This window comes from Salmo trutta, chromosome 18 (assembly GCF_901001165.1).
Source record: "Salmo trutta chromosome 18, fSalTru1.1, whole genome shotgun sequence".
In the NCBI taxonomy this organism is placed as follows: Eukaryota; Metazoa; Chordata; class Actinopteri; order Salmoniformes; family Salmonidae; genus Salmo; species Salmo trutta.
Window position 1 is genome coordinate 55,419,810 of NC_042974.1, and position 20,772 is coordinate 55,440,581.

At 43.8% G+C, this 20,772-nt stretch overlaps 1 protein-coding gene across 3 annotated transcripts in view; it reads right to left on the reverse strand.

Annotated features, from left to right (window-relative positions):
* Positions 1 to 20,772, reverse strand: part of LOC115153541 (disks large homolog 5) — a 120,263-nt gene that overhangs the window by 47,691 nt on the left and 51,800 nt on the right. Inside the window, exons 2-6 of one of the 3 annotated variants that reach the window (XM_029699106.1) lie at positions 20,017 to 20,085; positions 18,352 to 18,511; positions 14,267 to 14,410; positions 11,616 to 11,682; positions 11,389 to 11,505 (exon numbers count right to left, since the gene is read on the reverse strand). In XM_029699106.1, coding sequence (XP_029554966.1) covers positions 11,389 to 11,505; positions 11,616 to 11,682; positions 14,267 to 14,410; positions 18,352 to 18,511; positions 20,017 to 20,085 — 557 coding nt within the window. Of the gene's footprint in view, positions 1 to 11,388; positions 11,506 to 11,615; positions 11,683 to 14,266; positions 14,411 to 18,351; positions 18,605 to 20,016; positions 20,086 to 20,772 lie in introns of all 3 variants that reach the window. The other 2 variants (XM_029699105.1, XM_029699104.1) reach the window with 2 other exon arrangements.

Sequence of the window (20,772 nt, forward strand, 5' to 3'; positions counted from 1 at the left end):
CTATCTAAAAAAAAAATGGAACCTTTATTTAACTAGGAAAGTCAGTTAAGAACAAATTCTTATTTACAACGAAAGAACAAATTCTTATTTACAACGACGGTCTACCCCGGCCAAACCCGAACGAGTCTGGGCCAATTGTGCGCCGCCCTATGGGACTCCCGATCACGGCCAGATGTGATGCAGCCTGGAATCGAACCAGGGACTGATATGCAGTGCCTCAGACCGCTGCGCCACTCGGGAGCCCAATCTATCAGTGGAGGCTGGTGGCAGGAGCTATAGGAGGATAGGCTCATTGTAATGGCTGGAATGGAATAAATGGAACCGTAACAAACACATCAAACATATGGAAACCACTTTGACTCTGTTCTATGTATTCCATTGCAAATAGCCTGTCCTCCTATAGGTCCTCCCACCAGCCTCCACTGCTAGTTATCTATCTATACATATACAGTGATTTCGGTAAATATTCAGACCCTTTTTCCACATTTAAGTTACAGTCTTATTCTAAAATTGATTTTTTATAAAATCCTCATCCATCTACACACAATACCCCATAATGACAAAGCGTTTTACATACAGTACCAGTCAGAAGTTTGGACACACCTACTCATTCAAGGTTTTTTCTTTATTTGTACTATTTTCAACACTGTAGAATAATAGTGAAGACATCAAAACTATGAAATAACACATACGGAATCATGTAGTAACCAAAAAAGTGTTACACAAATCAAAATATATTTTATATTTGAGATTATTCAAAGTAGCCACCCTTTGCCTTGATGAAAGCTTTGCACACTCTTGGCAATCTCTCAACCAGCTTCATGAGGTAGTCACCTGGAATGCATTTCAATTAGCAGGTGTGCCTTGTTAAAAGTTAATTTGTGGAATTTCTTTCCTTCTTAAATGCGTTTGAGCCATCAGTTGTGTTGGGACAAGGTAGGGGTGGTATACAGAAGATAGCCCTATTTGGTAAAAGACCAAGTCCATATTATAGCAAGAACAGCTCAAATAAGCAAAGAGAAATGACAGTCCATCTTTACTTTAAGACATGAAGGTCAGTCAATATGGAACATTTCAAGAACTTTTAAAGTTTCTTCAAGTGCAGTCGCAAATCCCAGGAAGCGCTATGATGAAACTGGCTCTCATGAGGACCGCCACAAGAAAGGAAAACCCAAAGTTACCTCTGCTGCAGAGGACAAGTTCATTAGAGTTACCAGCCTCAGAAATGGCAGCCTAAATAAATGCTTCAGAGTTCAAGTAACAGACACATCTCAACATCAACTGTTCAGAGAAGACTGCGTGAATCAGTCCTTCATGGTCAAATTGCTGCAAAGAAATCACTACTAAAGGACACCAATAAGAAAAAGAGACTTGCTTTGGCCAATAAACATGAGAAATGGATATTAGATCAGTGGAAATCTGTCCTTTGGTCTGATGAGTCCAAATTTGAGATTTTTGGTTCCAACCGCCGTGTCTTTGTGAGATGCAGAGTAGGTGAACGGATGATCTCCGCATGTGTGGTTCCCACCGTGAAGCATGGAGGAGGAGGTGTGATGGTGTGGGGGGGCTTTGCAGGGGACACTGTCAGTGATTTATTTAGAATTCAAGGCACACTTAACCAGCATGGCTCCCACAGCATTCTACATCAATTCGCCATCCCATCTGGTTTGCGCTTAGTGGGACTATCATTTGTTTTTCAACAGAACAATGTCCCAACACACCTCCAGGCTGTGTAATGGCTATTTGACCAAGAAGGACAGTGATGGAGTGCTGCATCAGATGACCTGGCCTCCACAATCACCTGACCTCAAGCCAATTGAAATGGTTTGGGATGAGTTGGACCGCAGAATGAAGGAAAAGCAGCCAACAAGTGCTCAGCATATGTGGAACTCCTTTGAGACTGTTGGAAAAGCATGCCTGGTGAAGCTGGTTGAGAGAATGCCAAGAGTGTGCAAAGCTGTCATCAAGGCAAAGGGTGGCAACTTTGAAGAATCTCAAATACAAAATATATTTACATTTTATTGGTTACTACATGATTCCATATGTGTTATTTCATAGTTTTCATGTCGTCACTATTATTCTACAATGTAGAAAATAGTAAAAATAAAGAAAACCCCTTGAATGAGTAGGTGTGTCCAAACTTTGACTGGTACTGTAAGTATTCAGACCCTTTGCTATGAGACTCGAAATTATGCTCAGGTGCATCCTGTTTCCATTGATCATCCTGGAGACGTTTCTACAACTTGATTGGAGTCCAGCTGTGGTAAATTCAATCGTTTGATTTGGAAAGGCACACACCTGTCTATATAAGGTCCCACAGTTGTCAGTGCATATCAGAGCAAAAACCAAGCCATGAGGTCAAAGGAATTGTCCGTAGAGCTTCGAGACAGGATTGTGTCGAGGCACAGATCTGGGGAAGGGTACCAAAAAATGGCAAGCATCACATTTGGAGGAAACCAGGCACCGCTCATCACCTGGCCGATACCATCCCTACGGTGAAGCATGGTGGTGGCAGCATCATGCTGTGGGGATGTTTTTCAGCGGCAGGGACTGGAAGACTAGTCAGGATCGAGAGAAAGTGAACAGAGCCAAGTACAGAGAGATCCTTGATGAAAACCTGCTCCAGAGCGCTCAGGACCTCAGACTGGGGCGAAGGTTCACCTTCCAACAGGGCAACGATCGTAAGCACACAGCCAGAACAACGCAGGAGTGGCTTCAGGACTTCAGGACAAATCTCAATGTCCTTGAGTGGCCCAGCCAGAGTACGGACTTCAACCCATCGAACATCTCTGGAGAGACCTGAAAATAGCTGTGCAGCGACGCTCCCCATCCAACCTGACAGAGGATCTGCAGAGAAGAATGGGAGAAACTCCCCAAATATAGGTGTGCCAAGCTTGTAGCATCATACCAAAGACTCGAGGCTGTAATCGCTGCCAAAAGGTGCTTCAACAAAGTACTGAGTAAAGGGTCTGAATACTTATGTAAATGTAATTTCAGTTTATTTATTTTTTATATATTTGTGAAAAAAATACAAATAAAAAAAAATAACCTTCCTTTTCTTTGTCATTATGGGGTATTGTTTGTAGATTGATGAGTGAAAACCCCCAGATTTAATCCATTTCAGAATAAGGCTGTAACGTAATAAAATGTGGAAAAAGTCAAGGGGTCTGAATACTTTCCGAATGCACTGTATCTATAGTACATCTACAGATACAGCACTATACAATACATCTACAGATACAGCACTATACAATACACTACAGTACATCTACAGATACAGCACTATACAATACATCTACAGATACAGCACTATACAATACACTACAGTACATCTACAGATACAGCACTATACAATACACTACAGTACATCTACAGATACAGCACTATACAATACATCAACAGATACAGCACTATACAATACACTACAGTACATCTACAGATACAGCACTATACAATACATCTACAGATACAGCACTATACAATACACTACAGTACATCTACAGATACAGCACTATACAATTCACTACATCTACAGATACAGCACTATACAATACATCTACAGATACAGCACTATACAATACACTACAGTACATCTACAGATACAGCACTATACAATACATCTACAGATACAGCACTATACAATACACTACAGTACATCTACAGATACAGCACTATACAATACACTACAGTACATCGACAGATACAGCACTATACAATACATCTACAGATACAGCACTATACAATACACTACAGTACATCTACAGCACTATACTACACACTAGAGTACAGTCCATCTACAGTACAGTCCATCTACAGTACAGTGTATCTACAGTACAACTACAATACTGTGTATCTACAGAACAGTGTATCTACAGTACATCCACAGTACATCTACCGTACAGTCCATCTACAGTACAGTGTATCTGCAGTACAGTGTATCTACAGTACATCCACAGTACATCTACAGTACAGTCCATCTACAGTAAAGTCCATCTACAGTACATCCACAGTACATCTACCGTACAGTCCATCTACAGTACAGTGTATCTACAGTACAGTGTATCTACAGTACATCCACAGTACATCTACTGTACATCTACAGTACAGTCCATCTACAGGACATCTACAGTACAGTGTATCTACAGTACATCTACAGTACAGTCCATCTACAGTACATCTACAGTACAGTCCATCTACAGTACATCTACAGTCCATCTACAGTACAGTCCATCTACAGTACAGTCCATCTACAGTACATCCACAGTACATCTACAGTACAGTGTATCTACAGTACATCCACAGTACATCTACTGTACATCTACAGTACAGTCCATCTACAGGACATCTACAGTACAGTGTATCTACAGTACATCCACAGTACAGTGTATCTACAGTACATCCACAGTACATCTACAGTCCATCTACGGTACAGTGTATCTACAGTACAGTGTATCTACAGTACATCCACAGTACATCTACAGTACAGTCCATCTACAGTCCATCTACGGTACATCTACAGTAAAGTCCATCTACAGTACAGTGTATCTACAGTACATCCACACATCTACAGTACATACAGCACTATACAATACACTACAGTACATCTACAGAAACAGCACTATACAATACACTACAGTACATCTACAGAAACAGCACTATACAATACATCTACATCTATACAATACTTCTACACCTGTGTTGCTTGCTGTTTGGGGTTTTAGGCTGGGTTTCTGTACAGCACTTTGAGATATCAGCTGATGTAAGAAGGGCTATATAAATACATTTGATTTGATCTACAGATACAGCACTATACAATACACTACAGTACATATACAGATACAGCACTATACTACACACTAGAGTACAGTCCATCTACAGTACATCTACAGTACTGTGTATCTACAGTACAGTGTATCTACAGTACAGTCCCTCTACAGTACAGTGTATCTACAGTACATCTACAGTACATCTACAGTACAGTCCATCTACAGTACAGTCCATCTACAGTACATCCACAGTACATCTACAGTACAGTCCATCTACAGTACAGTCCATCTACAGTACATCTACAGTACAGTGCATCTACAGTACATCTACAGTACAGTGTATCCACAGTACATCTACAGTACAGTGTATCCCCAGTACATCTACAGTACAGTGTATCTACAGTACATCTACAGTCCATCTACGGTACAGTGTATCTATAGTACAGTGTATCCACAGTACATCCACAGTACATCTACAGTACAGTCCATCTACAGTACAGTGTATCTACAGTACAGTGTATCTACAGTACATCCACAGTACATCTACAGTCCATCTACGGTACATCTACAGTACAGTCCATCTACAGGACATCTACAGTACAGTGTATCTACAGTACATCCACAGTACAGTGTATCTACAGTACATCCACAGTACATCTACAGTCCATCTACGGTACATCTACAGTACAGTCCATCTACAGTCCATCTACAGTACAGTCCATCTACAGTACAATGTATCTACAGTACATCCACAGTACATCTACAGTCCATCTACAGTACAGTCCATCTACAGGACATCTACAGTACAGTGTATCCACAGTACATCTACAGTAGTGTATCTACAGGACATCTACAGTACAGTACATCTACAGGACATCTACAGTACAGTGTATCCACAGTACATCTACAGTACAGTGTATCCACAGTACATCTACAGTACTGTGTATCTACAGTACAGTGTATCTACAGTACAGTCCCTCTACAGTACAGTGTATCTACAGTACATCTACAGTACATCTACAGTACAGTCCATCTACAGTACAGTCCATCTACAGTACATCCACAGTACATCTACGGTACATCTACAGTACAGTCCATCTACAGTACAGTCCATCTACAGTACATCTACAGTACAGTGCATCTACAGTACATCTACAGTACAGTGTATCCACAGTACATCTACAGTACAGTGTATCCCCAGTACATCTACAGTACAGTGTATCTACAGTACATCTACAGTCCATCTACGGTACAGTGTATCTATAGTACAGTGTATCTACAGTACATCCACAGTACATCTACAGTACAGTCCATCTACAGTACAGTGTATCTACAGTACAGTGTATCTACAGTACATCCACAGTACATCTACAGTCCATCTACGGTACATCTACAGTACAGTCCATCTACAGGACATCTACAGTACAGTGTATCTACAGTACATCCACAGTACAGTGTACCTACAGTACATCCACAGTACATCTACAGTCCATCTACGGTACATCTACAGTACAGTCCATCTACAGTCCATCTACAGTACAGTCCATCTACAGTACAATGTATCTACAGTACATCCACAGTACATCTACAGTCCATCTACAGTACAGTCCATCTACAGGACATCTACAGTACAGTGTATCCACAGTACATCTACAGTAGTGTATCTACAGGACATCTACAGTACAGTACATCTACAGGACATCTACAGTACAGTGTATCCACAGTACATCTACAGTACAGTGTATCCACAGTACATCTACAGTAGTGTATCTACAGGACATCTACAGTACAGTGTATCCACAGTACATCTACAGTACAGTGTATCCACAGAACATCTACAGTACAGTGTATCTACAGGACATCTACAGTACAGTCCATCTACAGTACATTTACTGTACATCCAGAGTACATCTACAGTACAGTGTATCTACAGTATATCTACAGGACATCCACAGTACATCTACAGTACAGTCCATCTACAGTACATCTAGAGTACAGTACATCTACAGTACATCTACAGTACAGTCCATAGTACAGTACATCTACAGTACATCTACAGTACATCTACAGTACAGTGTATCTACAGTATATCTACAGGACATCCACAGTACATCTACAGTACAGTCCATCTACAGTACAGTGTATCTACAGTACAGTGTATCCACAGTACATCTACAGTACAGTGTATCCACAGAACATCTACAGTACAGTGTATCTACAGGACATCTACAGTACAGTCCATCTACAGTACATCTACAGTACAGTGTATCTACAGGACATCCACAGTACATCTACAGTACAGTCCATCTACAGTACATCTAGAGTACAGTACATCTACAGTACATCTACAGTACAGTCCATAGTACAGTACATCTACAGTACATCTACAGTACAGTGTATCTACAGTATATCTACAGGACATCCACAGTACAGTCCATCTACAGTACAGAATATCTACAGTACATCTGCAGTACAGTGTATCTACAGTACATCCACAGTACATCTACAGTCCATCTACAGTACAGTCCATCTACAGTACAGTGTATCCACAGTACATCTACAGTAGTGTATCTACAGGACATCTACAGTACAGTACATCTACAGGACATCTACAGTACAGTGTATCCACAGGACATCCACAGTACAGTCCATCTACAGTACAGAATATCTACAGTACATCTGCAGTACAGTGTATCTACAGTACATCCACAGTACATCTACAGTCCATCTACAGTACAGTCCATCTACAGGACATCTACAGTACAGTGTATCCACAGTACATCTACAGTAGTGTATCTACAGGACATCTACAGTACAGTACATCTACAGGACATCTACAGTACAGTGTATCCACAGTACATCTACAGTACAGTGTATCCACAGTACATCTACAGTAGTGTATCTACAGGACATCTACAGTACAGTGTATCCACAGTACATCTACAGTACAGTGTATCTACAGGACATCTACAGTACAGTGTATCTACAGTACATCTGCAGTACATCTACAGGACATCCACAGTACATCTACAGTACAGTCCATCTACAGTACATCTGCAGTACATCTACAGTACATCTACATTATACTTAACCTCTGTGACCACTGGGAAATACAACAGTAGAATACAGTGGTCTCTATCTCCACCATACAATACATTACAGTACAGTTTATTTACAGCACAACAACACTATAGCACTCTCTCTGCAGCCGTCTCATTGATGACATGGCAGTGCTACAGATAATGACTCAACATGGCTGAGTCAACAACCACTCTGTCTGAATAAAGCAGAGCAGACTGAAGTGCCCTCCTCTCCTCCATAGTGTAAAAATAGATTAAGCACCAGAAAACAAGACGTGCTTCAGTCAGTAAGGCAGCATCCCAAATGGCACCCTATTCCCTATATAGTGCACTATAGGCCATGTTCAAAAGTAGTGCATTGTATAGGGAGCCATTTGGGACGCACACCATGGCTATATTTACAAAGGTTACACCGAAACTCTGTTTCACTCTGAGAGCTCAGAGATCAAAGGAAAAGGTGCAACATTTTTCTAGTTAAATAAATAACCCAACATTGGAACAGTTTGTCAAATTACTTCCAAGTAAAAAAGTAATTTAGCAGAGTTGAGGGTCTTGGGGCTAAATGAAGACACTAAGCATAGACTCTTTCAGTCAGAGAGAAGAGAAACCATACAGAACATTTACAATCTGCCTCTCCGGCTCCACTACACTTCTACTGCGACGGCTTTAAAACGACTCAACTAAAGAAAAGGATAATAATATGAACACACCTAATGTACAGTGGGGCAAAAAAGTATTTAGTCAGCCACCAATTGTGCAAGTTCTCCCACTTAAAAAGATGAGAGAGGCCTGTAATTTTCATCATAGGTACACTTCAACTATGACAGACAAAATGAGAAAAAAAAATCCAGAAAATCACATTGTAGGATTTTTAATGAATTTATTTGCAAATTATGGTGGAAAATAAGTATTTGGTCAATAACAAAAGTTTATCTCAATACTTTGTTATATACCCTTTGTTGGCAATGACACAGGTCAAATGTTTTCTGTAAGTCTTCACAAGGTTTTCACACACTGTTGCTGGTATTTTGGCCCATTCCTCCATGCAGATCTCCTCTAGAGCAGTGATGTTTTGGGGCTGTCGCTGGGCAACACGGACTTTCAACTCCCTCCAAAGATTTTCTATGGGGTTGAGATCTGGAGACTGGCTAGGCCACTCCAGGACCTTGAAATGCTTCTTACGAAGCCACTCCTTCGTTGCCCGGGCGGTGTGTTTGGGATCATTGTCATGCTGAAAGACCCAGCCATGTTTCATCTTCAATGCCCTTGCTGATGGAAGGAGGTTTTCACTCAAAATCTCACGATACATGGCCCCATTCATTCTTTCCTTTACACGGATCAGTCGTCCTGGTCCCTTTGCAGAAAAACAGCCCCAAAGCATGATGTTTCCACCCCCATGCTTCACAGTAGGTATGGTGTTCTTTGGATGCAACTCAGCATTCTTTGTCCTCCAAACACGACGAGATGAGTTTTTAACAAAAAGTTCTATTTTGGTTTCATCTGACCATATGACATTCTCCCAATCCTCTTCTGGATCATCCAAATGCTCTCTAGCAAACTTCAGACGGGCCTGGACATGTACTGGCTTAAGCAGGGGGACACGTCTGGCACTGCAGGATTTGAGTCCCTGGCGGCGTAGTGTGTTACTGATGGTAGGCTTTGTTACTTTGGTCCCAGCTCTCTGCAGGTCATTCACTAGGTCCCCCCGTGTGGTTCTGGGATTTTTGCTCACCGTTCTTGTGATCATTTTGACCCCACGGGGTGAGATCTTGCGTGGAGCCCCAGATCGAGGGAGATTATCAGTGGTCTTGTATGTCTTCCATTTCCTAATAATTGCTCCCACAGTTGATTTCTTCAAACCAAGCTGCTTACCTATTGCAGATTCAGTCTTCCCAGCCTGGTGCAGGTCTACAATTTTGTTTCTGGTGTCCTTTGACAGCTCTTTGGTCTTGGCCATAGTGGAGTTTGGAGTGTGACTGTTTGAGGTTGTGGACAGGTGTCTTTTATACTGATAACAAGTTCAAACAGGTGCCATTAATACAGGTAACGAGTGGAGGACAGAGGAGCCTCTTAAAGAAGAAGTTACAGGTCTGTGAGAGCCAGAAATCTTTCTTGTTTGTAGGTGACCAAATACTTATTTTCCACCATAATTTGCAAATAAATTCATTAACAATCCTACAATGTGATTTTCTGGAAAAAAAATTCTCATTTTGTCTGTCATAGTTGACGTGTACCTATGATGAAAATTACAGGCCTCTCTCATCTTTTTAAGTGGGAGAACTTGCACAATTGGTGGCTGACTAAATACTTTTTTGCCCCACTGTAAGTAATGTGTCATAATAACGAACATCCCACAGGATGAACAGTCACATACAGTAGGCTACAAAAAATGGATGCACTGACTGGACTATAAAGCGCTTCGGATAAAATTGGCACATATTTGTATGATTATTGCATTATGTATATTCAAAACCTACACGAGACATTTTCTGCACGTCTACCGCATGGCATTGGCTCGCTCATAAAATCCTTAACAGACGTAATTCACAACGGCAGCCTAATTTGAATTGACATCAGGCTCATTTGACTGTGAATTTCTATGCTGTTTGATGCTAGTTTACTTAGTAATGACATGAGCTCATGAGCAATCCCAGCTTTGGGAAGACAATGTATGTGCCCCAAATGGCACCCTATTCCCTTTATAGTGCACTACTTTGGACCAGGACCTGGTCAAAAGTAGAGCACTATATAGGGAATAGGGTGTCATTTGGGACCTGGCCAATTAGGCACCTACTGATCAGACTGGCATTGAAAGCATTCCCCATGAGCACGTTAGATATGACTGACAAACATTTAACGATCTGAACCAAGGGTTCAAACTATAATGAGAGCTAAAATAGATCCTACAGAGTGTGTGTCCCAAATGACACCTTATTCCCTTCAGGCCCCTATGGACCCTGGTCAAAAGAGTTAACTATAAAGGGAATAGGGCGTTACTTGAGGTGCAACTAGAGCAGCAATGAGAGAAATTAATAATAATTAATAATAATTCATTAATAATAATTTGGTCACGTGTCTAATTTGAAGGCATTTCTGATCGCTATGACGACATAGTGGAATGAGCTCGTCTGACCGTGCTAACGGTCCTAAATGGGCAGAACATGTAGAATCTGTCTCATATGTCAGAATCCAAAAAGGTATTTCAAGACGGCAAAGGTTTCGCCAAAGTTCCCGTCAAACCAGGGATTCGAACTGGCACCGCTCTGGTCGCTGGGCTGCTTCTATAACGTCTATGCTAGCTGCCACCCCCTGGACCCAAAGAGAGGACCCTGGACCCAAAGAGAGGACCCTGGACCCAAAGAGAGGACCCTGGACCCAAAGAGAGGACCCTGGAGCCAAAGAGAGGACCCTGATCCAAAGAGAGAACCCTGGACCCAAAGAGAGAACCCTGGACCCAAAGAGAGGACCCTGGACCCAAAGAGAGGACCCTGGAGCCAAAAACCTTGAGCATGTCAGGGTGAGTGTGTATTCTACTCCAATACCTGTTGGTGAAGCAGCCTCATGTCTCCCAGCTCTCTCTGGTCCTCATCATGTAGTCTCCTCATCTCCTCACAGCTCTGTTTCACATGGTTGTGTTCTCTGACCAGCTGGATGTTGTCCTGCAGAATAGAATTAAATAGGATTGAATTGAATAGAGTACGGTAGTATTCCAATAGGGAAATGTGTTTTGCAACAAAGTACAGGTATACTTGGAATACAGATAACTTACCTGCCTCACAGCATCCAGCTCCTCCTTCAGCGGAGACTGCTCGCTGGCCAGACGGCTGTGGAGCGTGCTGCAAACAGAGCAAAGATACACCAACTTGAACGTGCATCGACCCTGGCAGTGGCATGTGTTCTCTTTTTAATAGGTGATGTATTTCATGTGCTACAATGAGCAGGTAGGGGCATTCACACAGAGCAAACTACATTGTTGTGCTTAACAATCCAGTGTTCAAAATTGTGAAACTTCAAACTTGTGAGCAGTTTGGTGAAGAAACATTTTCTCAAGCTTTAAAGGAACAATCTACCAGTGCTTTGTGGACAGTTGCTTTTTTTATCCCAAATGGGCAAGTCCACTCCAGAAGCAGACTTGCTAGTAAATAAATAAAAACGTTTTTTTTCTGCTGCAGCCACAGATGAAGACAAACATGGCCTGGACCTAGAGGCAGAGACAGAGGCTTAAACATTGGGGCTAATCCTTCATCTGTCTGTTTTACATTCTGCCCCAGCTGTTAGGTTGGTTGTCCCCACACTATTGAGACAGTATGGCAGACATCATTAAATCACACAAATGGACAGACAGAGAACATCCTACCCCCTCTCCTCACGACTTTCTTTTCCTCAGTAAAGTAGCTATCAGCAAAGTCAGTGTTGCTACACTGTACAAATAGAATGCCTCAAAACACCGTGATTGTGTAATGAAACTATGAAAAAGATTGCACCTAAGCTGAGATCTGGTGTTTGAATGTAAACCCAATGTAAGTGTTTTAATACAAAGAATGTCTTTTAAAACATAAATGAAGGACTCTGAAACACCCAAAGTGGTTCTTCAATCTGAATATTGGTGTTTTTAAGAGTGTTGTGAAAACACTTTTTGGGGGTTTCAGTGGATGTAAAAGGCAGCATCAACATAATAGCACGGTGTTTCTCGTACAGGGTTGGGTTAAATGCAGAAGACACATTTCAGTTGAACACATTCAGTTGTACAACTGACTAGGTAACCCCCTTTCCCTGGTTTAGAAATGCAATGGTTTATATCCTAAATACTCATTGATGATAAGGGCCTATGGAGAATATTTATTTAGACAGACTAGAAAAAGGAGGGGTAGTAAGATGGTACATTTCGTTGGAATTTTACCCACTCAACCACACAGCCACACTGTAAGAAATGATTCTGGGGTGAATTGTAATCGACAACAAAAAAAACAACCAACGTAATCAAAATGAATGCAAGTCGTGCAGTCTGTGGTCTAGCGGTAAGTCACCTGGCTTGGATACACGCCCCCCCCCCCCCCCCCCACAAAGACCGGGGTTCCAACCCCTTCAATCTGTTCCTCCCACCTATCTCTACCTCCTCCGTCATTTCAGAACTGTCTCAATAAAGTGTCAAAACAGCTTACAAAATAATATAATGCAGGTCGCTTCAATGATTTGTTGATTTCATTTGACCAAAATAATGTAAGAAGGAATCCAACTTAATATGTTGCTCAAAATGTAAGTATATTTTATGAGGATAACAAAAGAGAGAGAAAATCGAGTGATTTAACTCATTAGAAGCCTGTGGTTTTAAAAACCTTGCAGTTCCTATCTTGCCATGTGACTTGGATTGTGGGTAATTTTTTTTTTTTTAAGACTTTATAGTATAATTCTATATTAGTATTAATTAAGCTTGCTGTGCCATGAGTTGGAATGGGTCATGATGAATGGGTAGCACAACTGTCAGGCAAATTGACGTTCAACGAGGACAGCACCCATTCCAATATTCGTGAATGTCAATGGAAGAGGCAAGTGCAGAATCCTCAATTCTAGCAGTTCAACCTCCAGTTAGTGCTGGTGGTTTGAACACTTTGCTTAAAAATGCCTGCCAAAACTGTATTAAATGGAAAATGATCAAGTACATAAAACAATGTTAAACATTAAAACTGCACTAGACAGGATTCAACACATCCTAATAGACAGTGTAAAAGAGACACGGTGTGCATCCCAAATGGCACCCTATCCCCTACTCAGTGCAACCTATGGGTCCTTGTCAAATGTAGTACACTAAATAGGGAATAAGTTGCCATTTACAACGCAGGCCAGAACAGTAATGATCTGATCTTTCTGACAGAAAAGCAGTGGCTCTGCTCACTTTGATTTCTAAAATCCCTGGTGTCAAAGGATTGGGATGATGGTTTAACTGAGCAGGAGCATTTGGAATGGGACACGAGATTGGTTGACCTCTTACCCCTCGGGAAAAAATGTTCTGTGCAATCTGACGCACAGATCTCATAAGAGGGACAAACACAGGTTAAAAGCCCCTCCGTCCATTCCATCGCCTGATTGTTAGAACAGAGAGACTCAGAGCACGCAGCATAAATGAGCTGGGAGAAGGCTAAAATATTTATGGACCCCAACCACTCCCATGCACTTCACTACAGGGTTCAAATACTATTTGAAATACTGTCACAAACTTTGGCTGGGCTTGAATGAGCTCATCTGTTGCGAGCTAACCCCAACCACCTGGCATTCCAGGCAAGCTAAATTGAATGCACAAGGCATTTGAAATAGTTCTAATAGTATTTGAACCCAGGTCTGCACTCTACCACTCACTGGTAGATTAGAAAAGTGTGTGTGTGTGTGTGTGTGTGTGTGTGTGTGTGTCTGTGCACCACTCACTGGTAGAAGTCAGCTTTCTTCACGGCCTCCTCACATCTCTTCAGTGTTGTGCTGTGTTGGTTCTGTAAGGACTGCAGGTCCACCATGGCCTTCATACACTGCAGCTTCAGATGCTCGTAGTCCTGGCCTGACTTGGAGTTGGGCCTGGTTCTCACACACACACACACACACACACACACACACACACACACACACACACACACACACACACACACACACACACACACACACACACACACACACACACACACACACACACACACACAGAGAAAAGAGTGACGTATCAGAACCAAGCCCCCCAGGAGCAGAACACTATGGTGTGTGCGTTTGGTTATGAGAGAGGTGGGGACGAGCAGCTTCATTCAAAATACATACTCTTGTTTAATGTTTTAACAGAGTTACTGAGATCACAAAATGTGGATCCCATTTAGCATCGCCTTTTTTTGCTTTTGCTTCTCTTTGCTTCTGATGGTAGAGTGACTTTGGAGGAATAAAGAGGTGGTCATCCCTGGTGAACCTGTTATCTGTTGGCTGAGGGTGGTCATCCCTGGTGAGCCTGTTATCTGTTGGCTGAGGGTGGTCATCCCTGGTGAGCATGTTATCTGTTGGCTGAGGGTGGTCATCCCTGGTGAGCATGTTATCTGTTGGCTGAGGGTGGTCATCCCTGGTGAGCATGTTATCTGTTGGCTGAGGGTGGTCATCCCTGGTGAGTCTGTTATCTGTTGGCTGTGGGTGGTCATCCCTGGTGAGCCTGTTATCTGCTGGCTGAGGGTGGTCATCCCTGGTGAGCCTGTTATCTGTTGGCTGAGGGTGGTCATCCCTGGTGAGCCTGTTATCTGTTGGCTGAGGGTGGTCATCCCTGGTGAGCATGTTATCTGTTGGCTGAGGGTGGTCATCCCTGGTGAGCCTGTTATCTGTTGGCTGTGGGTGGTCATCCCTGGTGAGCCTGTTATCTGCTGGCTGAGGGTGGTCATCCCTGGTGAGCCTGTTATCTGTTGGCTGAGGGTGGTCATCCCTGGTGAGCCTGTTATCTGTTGGCTGAGGGTGGTCATCCCTGGTGAGCATGTTATCTGTTGGCTGAGGGTGGTCATCCCTGGTGAGCATGTTATCTGTTGGCTGTGGGTGGTCATCCCTGGTGAGCCTGTTATCTGTTGGCTGTGGGTGGTCATCCCTGGTGAGCCTGTTATCTGTTGGCTGTGGGTGGTCATCCCTGGTGAGTCTGTTATCTGTTGGCTGAGGGTGGTCATCCCTGGTGAACCTGTTATCTGTTGGCTGAGGGTGGTCATCCCTGGTGAGCCTGTTATCTGAGGGTGGTCATCCCTGGTGAGCCTGTTATCTGTTGGCTGAGGGTGGTCATCCCTGGTGAGCCTGTTATCTGTTGGCTGAGGGTGGTCATCCCTGGTGAGCCTGTTATCTGTTGGCTGTGGGTGGTCATCCCTGGTGAGCCTGTTATCTGTTGGCTGAGGGTGGTCATCCCTGGTGAGCCTGTTATCTGTTGGCTGAGGGTGGTCATCCCTGGTGAGCATGTTATCTGTTGGCTGAGGGTGGTCATCCCTGGTGAGCCTGTTATCTGTTGGCTGAGGGTGGTCATCCCTGGTGAGCCTGTAATCTGTTGGCTGAGGGTGGTCATCCCTGGTGAGCATGTTATCTGTTGGCTGTGGGTGGTCATCCCTGGTGAGCCTGTTATCTGTTGGCTGAGGGTGGTCATCCCTGGTGAGCCTGTTATCTGTTGGCTGAGGGTGGTCATCCCTGGTGAGCCTGTTATCTGTTGGCTGTGGGTGGTCATCCCTGGTGAGCCTGTTATCTGTTGGCTGTGGGTGGTTATCCCTGGTGAGTCTGTTATCTGTTGGCTGAGGGTGGTCATCCCTGGTGAACCTGTTATCTGTTGGCTGAGGGTGGTCCTCCCTGGTGAGCCTGTTATCTGTTGGCTGTGGGTGGTTATCCCTGGTGAGTCTGTTATCTGTTGGCTGAGGGTGGTCATCCCTGGTGAACCTGTTATCTGTTGGCTGAGGGTGGTCCTCCCTGGTGAGCCTGTTATCTGTTGGCTGAGGGTGGTCATCCCTGGTGAGCTTGTTATCTGTTGGCTGAGGGTGGTCATCCCTGGTGAGCCTGTTATCTGTTGGCTGAGGGTGGTCCTCCCTGGTGAGCCTGTTATCTGTTGGCTGAGGGTGGTCATCCCTGGTGAGCCTGTTATCTGTTGGCTGAGGGTGGTCCTCCCTGGTGAGCCTGTTATCTGTTAGCTGAGGGTGGTCCTCCCTGCTGAACCTGTTATCTGTTGGCTGTGGGTGGTCATCCCTGGTGAGCCTGTTATCTGTTGGCTGAGGGTGGTCATCCCTGGTGAGCCTGTTATCTGTTGGCTGAGGGTGGTCATCCCTGGTGAGCCTGTTATCCGTTGGCTGTGGGTGGTCATCCCTGGTGAGCCTGTTATCTGTTGGCTGAGGGTGGTCATCCCTGGTGAGCCTGTTATCTGTTGGCTGAGGGTGGTCATCCCTGGTGAGCGTGTTATCTGTTGGCTGAGGGTGGTCATCCCTGGTGAGCCTGTTATCTGTTGGCTGAGGGTGGTCATCCCTGGTGAGCCTGTTATCTGTTGGCTGAGGGTGGTCATCCCTGGTGAGCCTGTTATCTGTTGGCTGAGGGTGGTCCTCCCTGGTGAGCCTGTTATCTGTTGGCTGAGGGTCTGTCTAGAACGGTTCTAACTGATGTCAGGCAAGTACATCGCCTGGCTCTGTAGTGAGTCCTGTCCCTACAGTAGCTATAGTGCTTCTGTCTCTTATTATATTGGGATAATCCACCTCCAACAAAGGTGGTCCCAGGTGAAGGCCAGGCTCTGTCTATTGTGAGGGTTGTAGGGAAAGGGTTCCCTAACTTCTTCACCCTTCCAGCACTGGGGAACATCCCGTGCAAAAGCACTGTTCATGACATAAACTGTTCACACCCCTCTTGTTGAAGGAGAAAACATTTTGCAACAGTATCGACACACAAATATCATACCCCAAAAAAATGCTAACCTCCCCTGTTATTGTAACGGTGAGAGGTTAGCATGTCTTGGGGGTATGATATAAAATGCTAACCTCCCCTGTTATTGTAATGGTGAGAGGTTAGCATGTCTTGGGGGTATGATATAAAATGCTAACCTCCCCTGTTATTGTAATGGTGAGAGGTTAGCATGTCTTGGGGGTATGGTATAAAATGCTAACCTCCCCTGTTATTGTAATGGTGAGAGGTTAGCATGTCTTGGGGGTATGGTATAAAATGCTAACCTCCCCTGTTATTGTAATGGTGAGAGGTTAGCATGTCTTGGGGGTATGATATAAAATGCTAACCTCCCCTGTTATTGTAATGGTGAGAGGTTAGCATGTCTTGGGGGTATGGTATAAAATGCTAACCTCCCCTGTTATTGTAATGGTGAGAGGTTAGCATGTCTTGGGGGTATGGTATAAAATGCTAACCTCCCCTGTTATTGTAATGGTGAGAGGTTAGCATGTCTTGGGGTTATGATATAAAATGCTAACCTCCCCTGTTATTGTAATGGTGAGAGGTTAGCATGTCTTGGGGGTATGGTATAAAATGCTAACCTCCCCTGTTATTGTAATGTGGAGAGGTTAGCATGTCTTGGGGGTATGGTATAAAATGCTAACCTCCCCTGTTATTGTAATGGTGAGAGGTTAGCATGTCTTGGGGGTATGATATAAAATGCTAACCTCCCCTGTTATTGTAATGGTGAGAGGTTAGCATGTCTTGGGGGTATGGTATTTGTGCGTCTAACTATCTCACTCATCATTATTCACGATTCATTCAGGACTATCTGTGATCATGGCAGCATCCACATTAATGTGTTTAGAATCATATTCTATTCTTATTTACAATAAAGTTACTCCAAAATGACACTACACCTTATTTACCATTCATTTCTATTGGGCACAAAATAATCTGAAACACAACCAAAACAAACAGAAAATGCATCCAACAAAATTGTAGAGCCCACCCCCCTAGGGGGGCACCCCACAGTTTGGGAATCCCCGGTGTAGAGTACTGTAACTGCAGTATCTACAGCGGTTCTGTCTCTACCAAGAGTTCTACTGTACCTGCAGTCATCGAAGGTGGTGCCGGGCGAGGACAGGGCCAGGCGTTTACGGAGCTCGTCCCTCTCGCGGGTCACCTGTCTCAGCTGGAACAGAACCGCCTCCATCTTGTCACTCATCTGACCGTGGCGGTTCTCCATGTGGGCTGGAGGAGGGGATGAGGCTTGACCCGTGGTACCTGTCACAGTCAGACTGTCACTGATGGCTAGGGCCCTTACACCGACATAGGCTCCATCGCCAAATCCACTCCTATAGCCTATACCAAGAGAAGGGCCCTTACTCCAACATAGATGATGTGAGGTACATAGGGCAATAGGGTGAATTTGGGATTGGGCCTCAGAAGACATAAGAAGATTCAAGGCAAAAATGGAGACAGAGCTCGCTCTTTCCGCAGTCAGCATACCACAGGTGGCAAGGGCCCTTACCCAACATAGGCCCAATCCCAAATCGACCCCTAAACCCTACTCCCTGCCCTATGCACTTGTGGAGATCTGAGAGGATTTGATTTGTATTAGCAGTGTGGTTAAAGTTACCTCCAACCCAGCCCATCAAAGGGCAAGACGGAGCTATAACTATATTGTTTATTAGGCTGCGCCTGTGAAATCCTCTCAGATCTCCACAAGCACATAGATGTCGATTTGGAGGACTCGAGGCAACAATGGAGACTGAGAGCGCTTGTGTCATACTTCATGAAATACATAAGCCAAACAATCCAAAGTAAAGTAGCACATCGTTATTCTGAATAATGTGACAACAATAATCAACAAACCAGCGGACAAAATGTGGCACACGACGTCTTCATGACTACGTTTAAAGGGGCAACCTGGGATTTAAACAATAACAAAGCGGACACCCCACCAGATGTTTTTTAACTAAGCTCGAGGCAGTTAGGAGCTGAAGTCTTTAAGAACCAATGGCTATATACCATTCATGTGGATGGAACAATCCCAGGTGGCCCCTTTAACCGTTGACTTGTGAGTGTAATCAGTCCAACACTCCAGCCATGCCTCAATTCATTAAATCATAGGGTCTATGTTGCAGTGTTGACAGAAACAAAACACCTCTATATGTTTTCTTTCTGGACCTCTGACTGAAGACAACAACAAGCACCACAACAGAGTCCTGCGCCCCTCTCCTCTTTCAGCAGCTCTGCCCTGCAGGGCAATCCCTCCGGCCTCCACCCAAATGACACCTCATTCCCTATATAGTGCACTACTTTTGACCAGGCCCCATAGGGCTCTGGTAAAATGTAGTGCACCATGTAGGGAATAGGGTGCCATTTGTTACACAGCCTCTATCTCTCTCCCTCAGAGAGAGAATGGCTCAATGAAAACCATTCTGGGGGGTTGGTTGGTTGCTTTTGTAAATCCTTTCACATCTGTGTAATCACTTGTTTGTGCTGACTGAAAGTCAGAAATAGCATGCTGTCATGTTGGTTAGCCAGTTCTCTGGACCACTTTCACCTAGTTTCCTAATCCATAACAACAATACATTTACATTCAAACATTCATACTACTACAGGATTTTTCCAGAAATCCTGGTTGGAGGATTCCGGATTTCCTGTATATTTCTGCTCGATTCCAGGAATATTCCAACTTGAGTTTCTGGCAAACCTGGGAATTTTGCAACCCTACTACTGGCAAGAGAGAGAAACCCATCCAGGCTCACCTGCGCTACTGAGGGAACTGCTGCTTTCAGAGTCCGACGGCATGGTGGACAAGACACTGTAGGTGGACCCTGCCAAACAGGACACACAAACAAGTCAGTCCATTCATACAATACATCCTTACTGTTCATCAAAACAAAAATGTGTCTTGGAAGTTGACTAATTCAAACATGTAACTGTAACTCATCTGATGGACGTAAGAAGTGTGTTGCACCGGCCTGCCTGTTTTGTGTTTGTTATTCAATAAAATGTTTGATATTTAATATTTTAAAAAATCGGAAATGTGTATTTTTGCTGTCTGTGAAATCCCAACCCTGTTGACACCACACATTTAGAGTGACATTCATTAGTCATGCTCTGATTACATCAGCACCTTGGCTGTGATTAAAGTGCTTTACAAATGAAATGTATTATTATTATCTATAGTACAGAAGCCTACTGCAGTATTGTGCCTCAATGCTGTGTATTACTCAGTGACTAACTACACTACACAGGCTTGGTTGAGTTCAAAGGGTTTATTCATAGATCAGTAAGAGACTTTGCTTCAACTTCAGATGACAGACAGACAGACAGACAGACAGACAGACAGACAGACAGACAGGCAGGCAGGCAGGCAGGCAGGCAGGCTTTGGTTGGGTCTGACAGAAGACCCAGCAGAGAGGTGTGTGGCTTATTATCCTAGAGACAGGCGGGGATGCGTCCCAAACGGCACCCTATTCCATATATAGTGCACTTATTTCGACCAGAGCCCTAGAGGC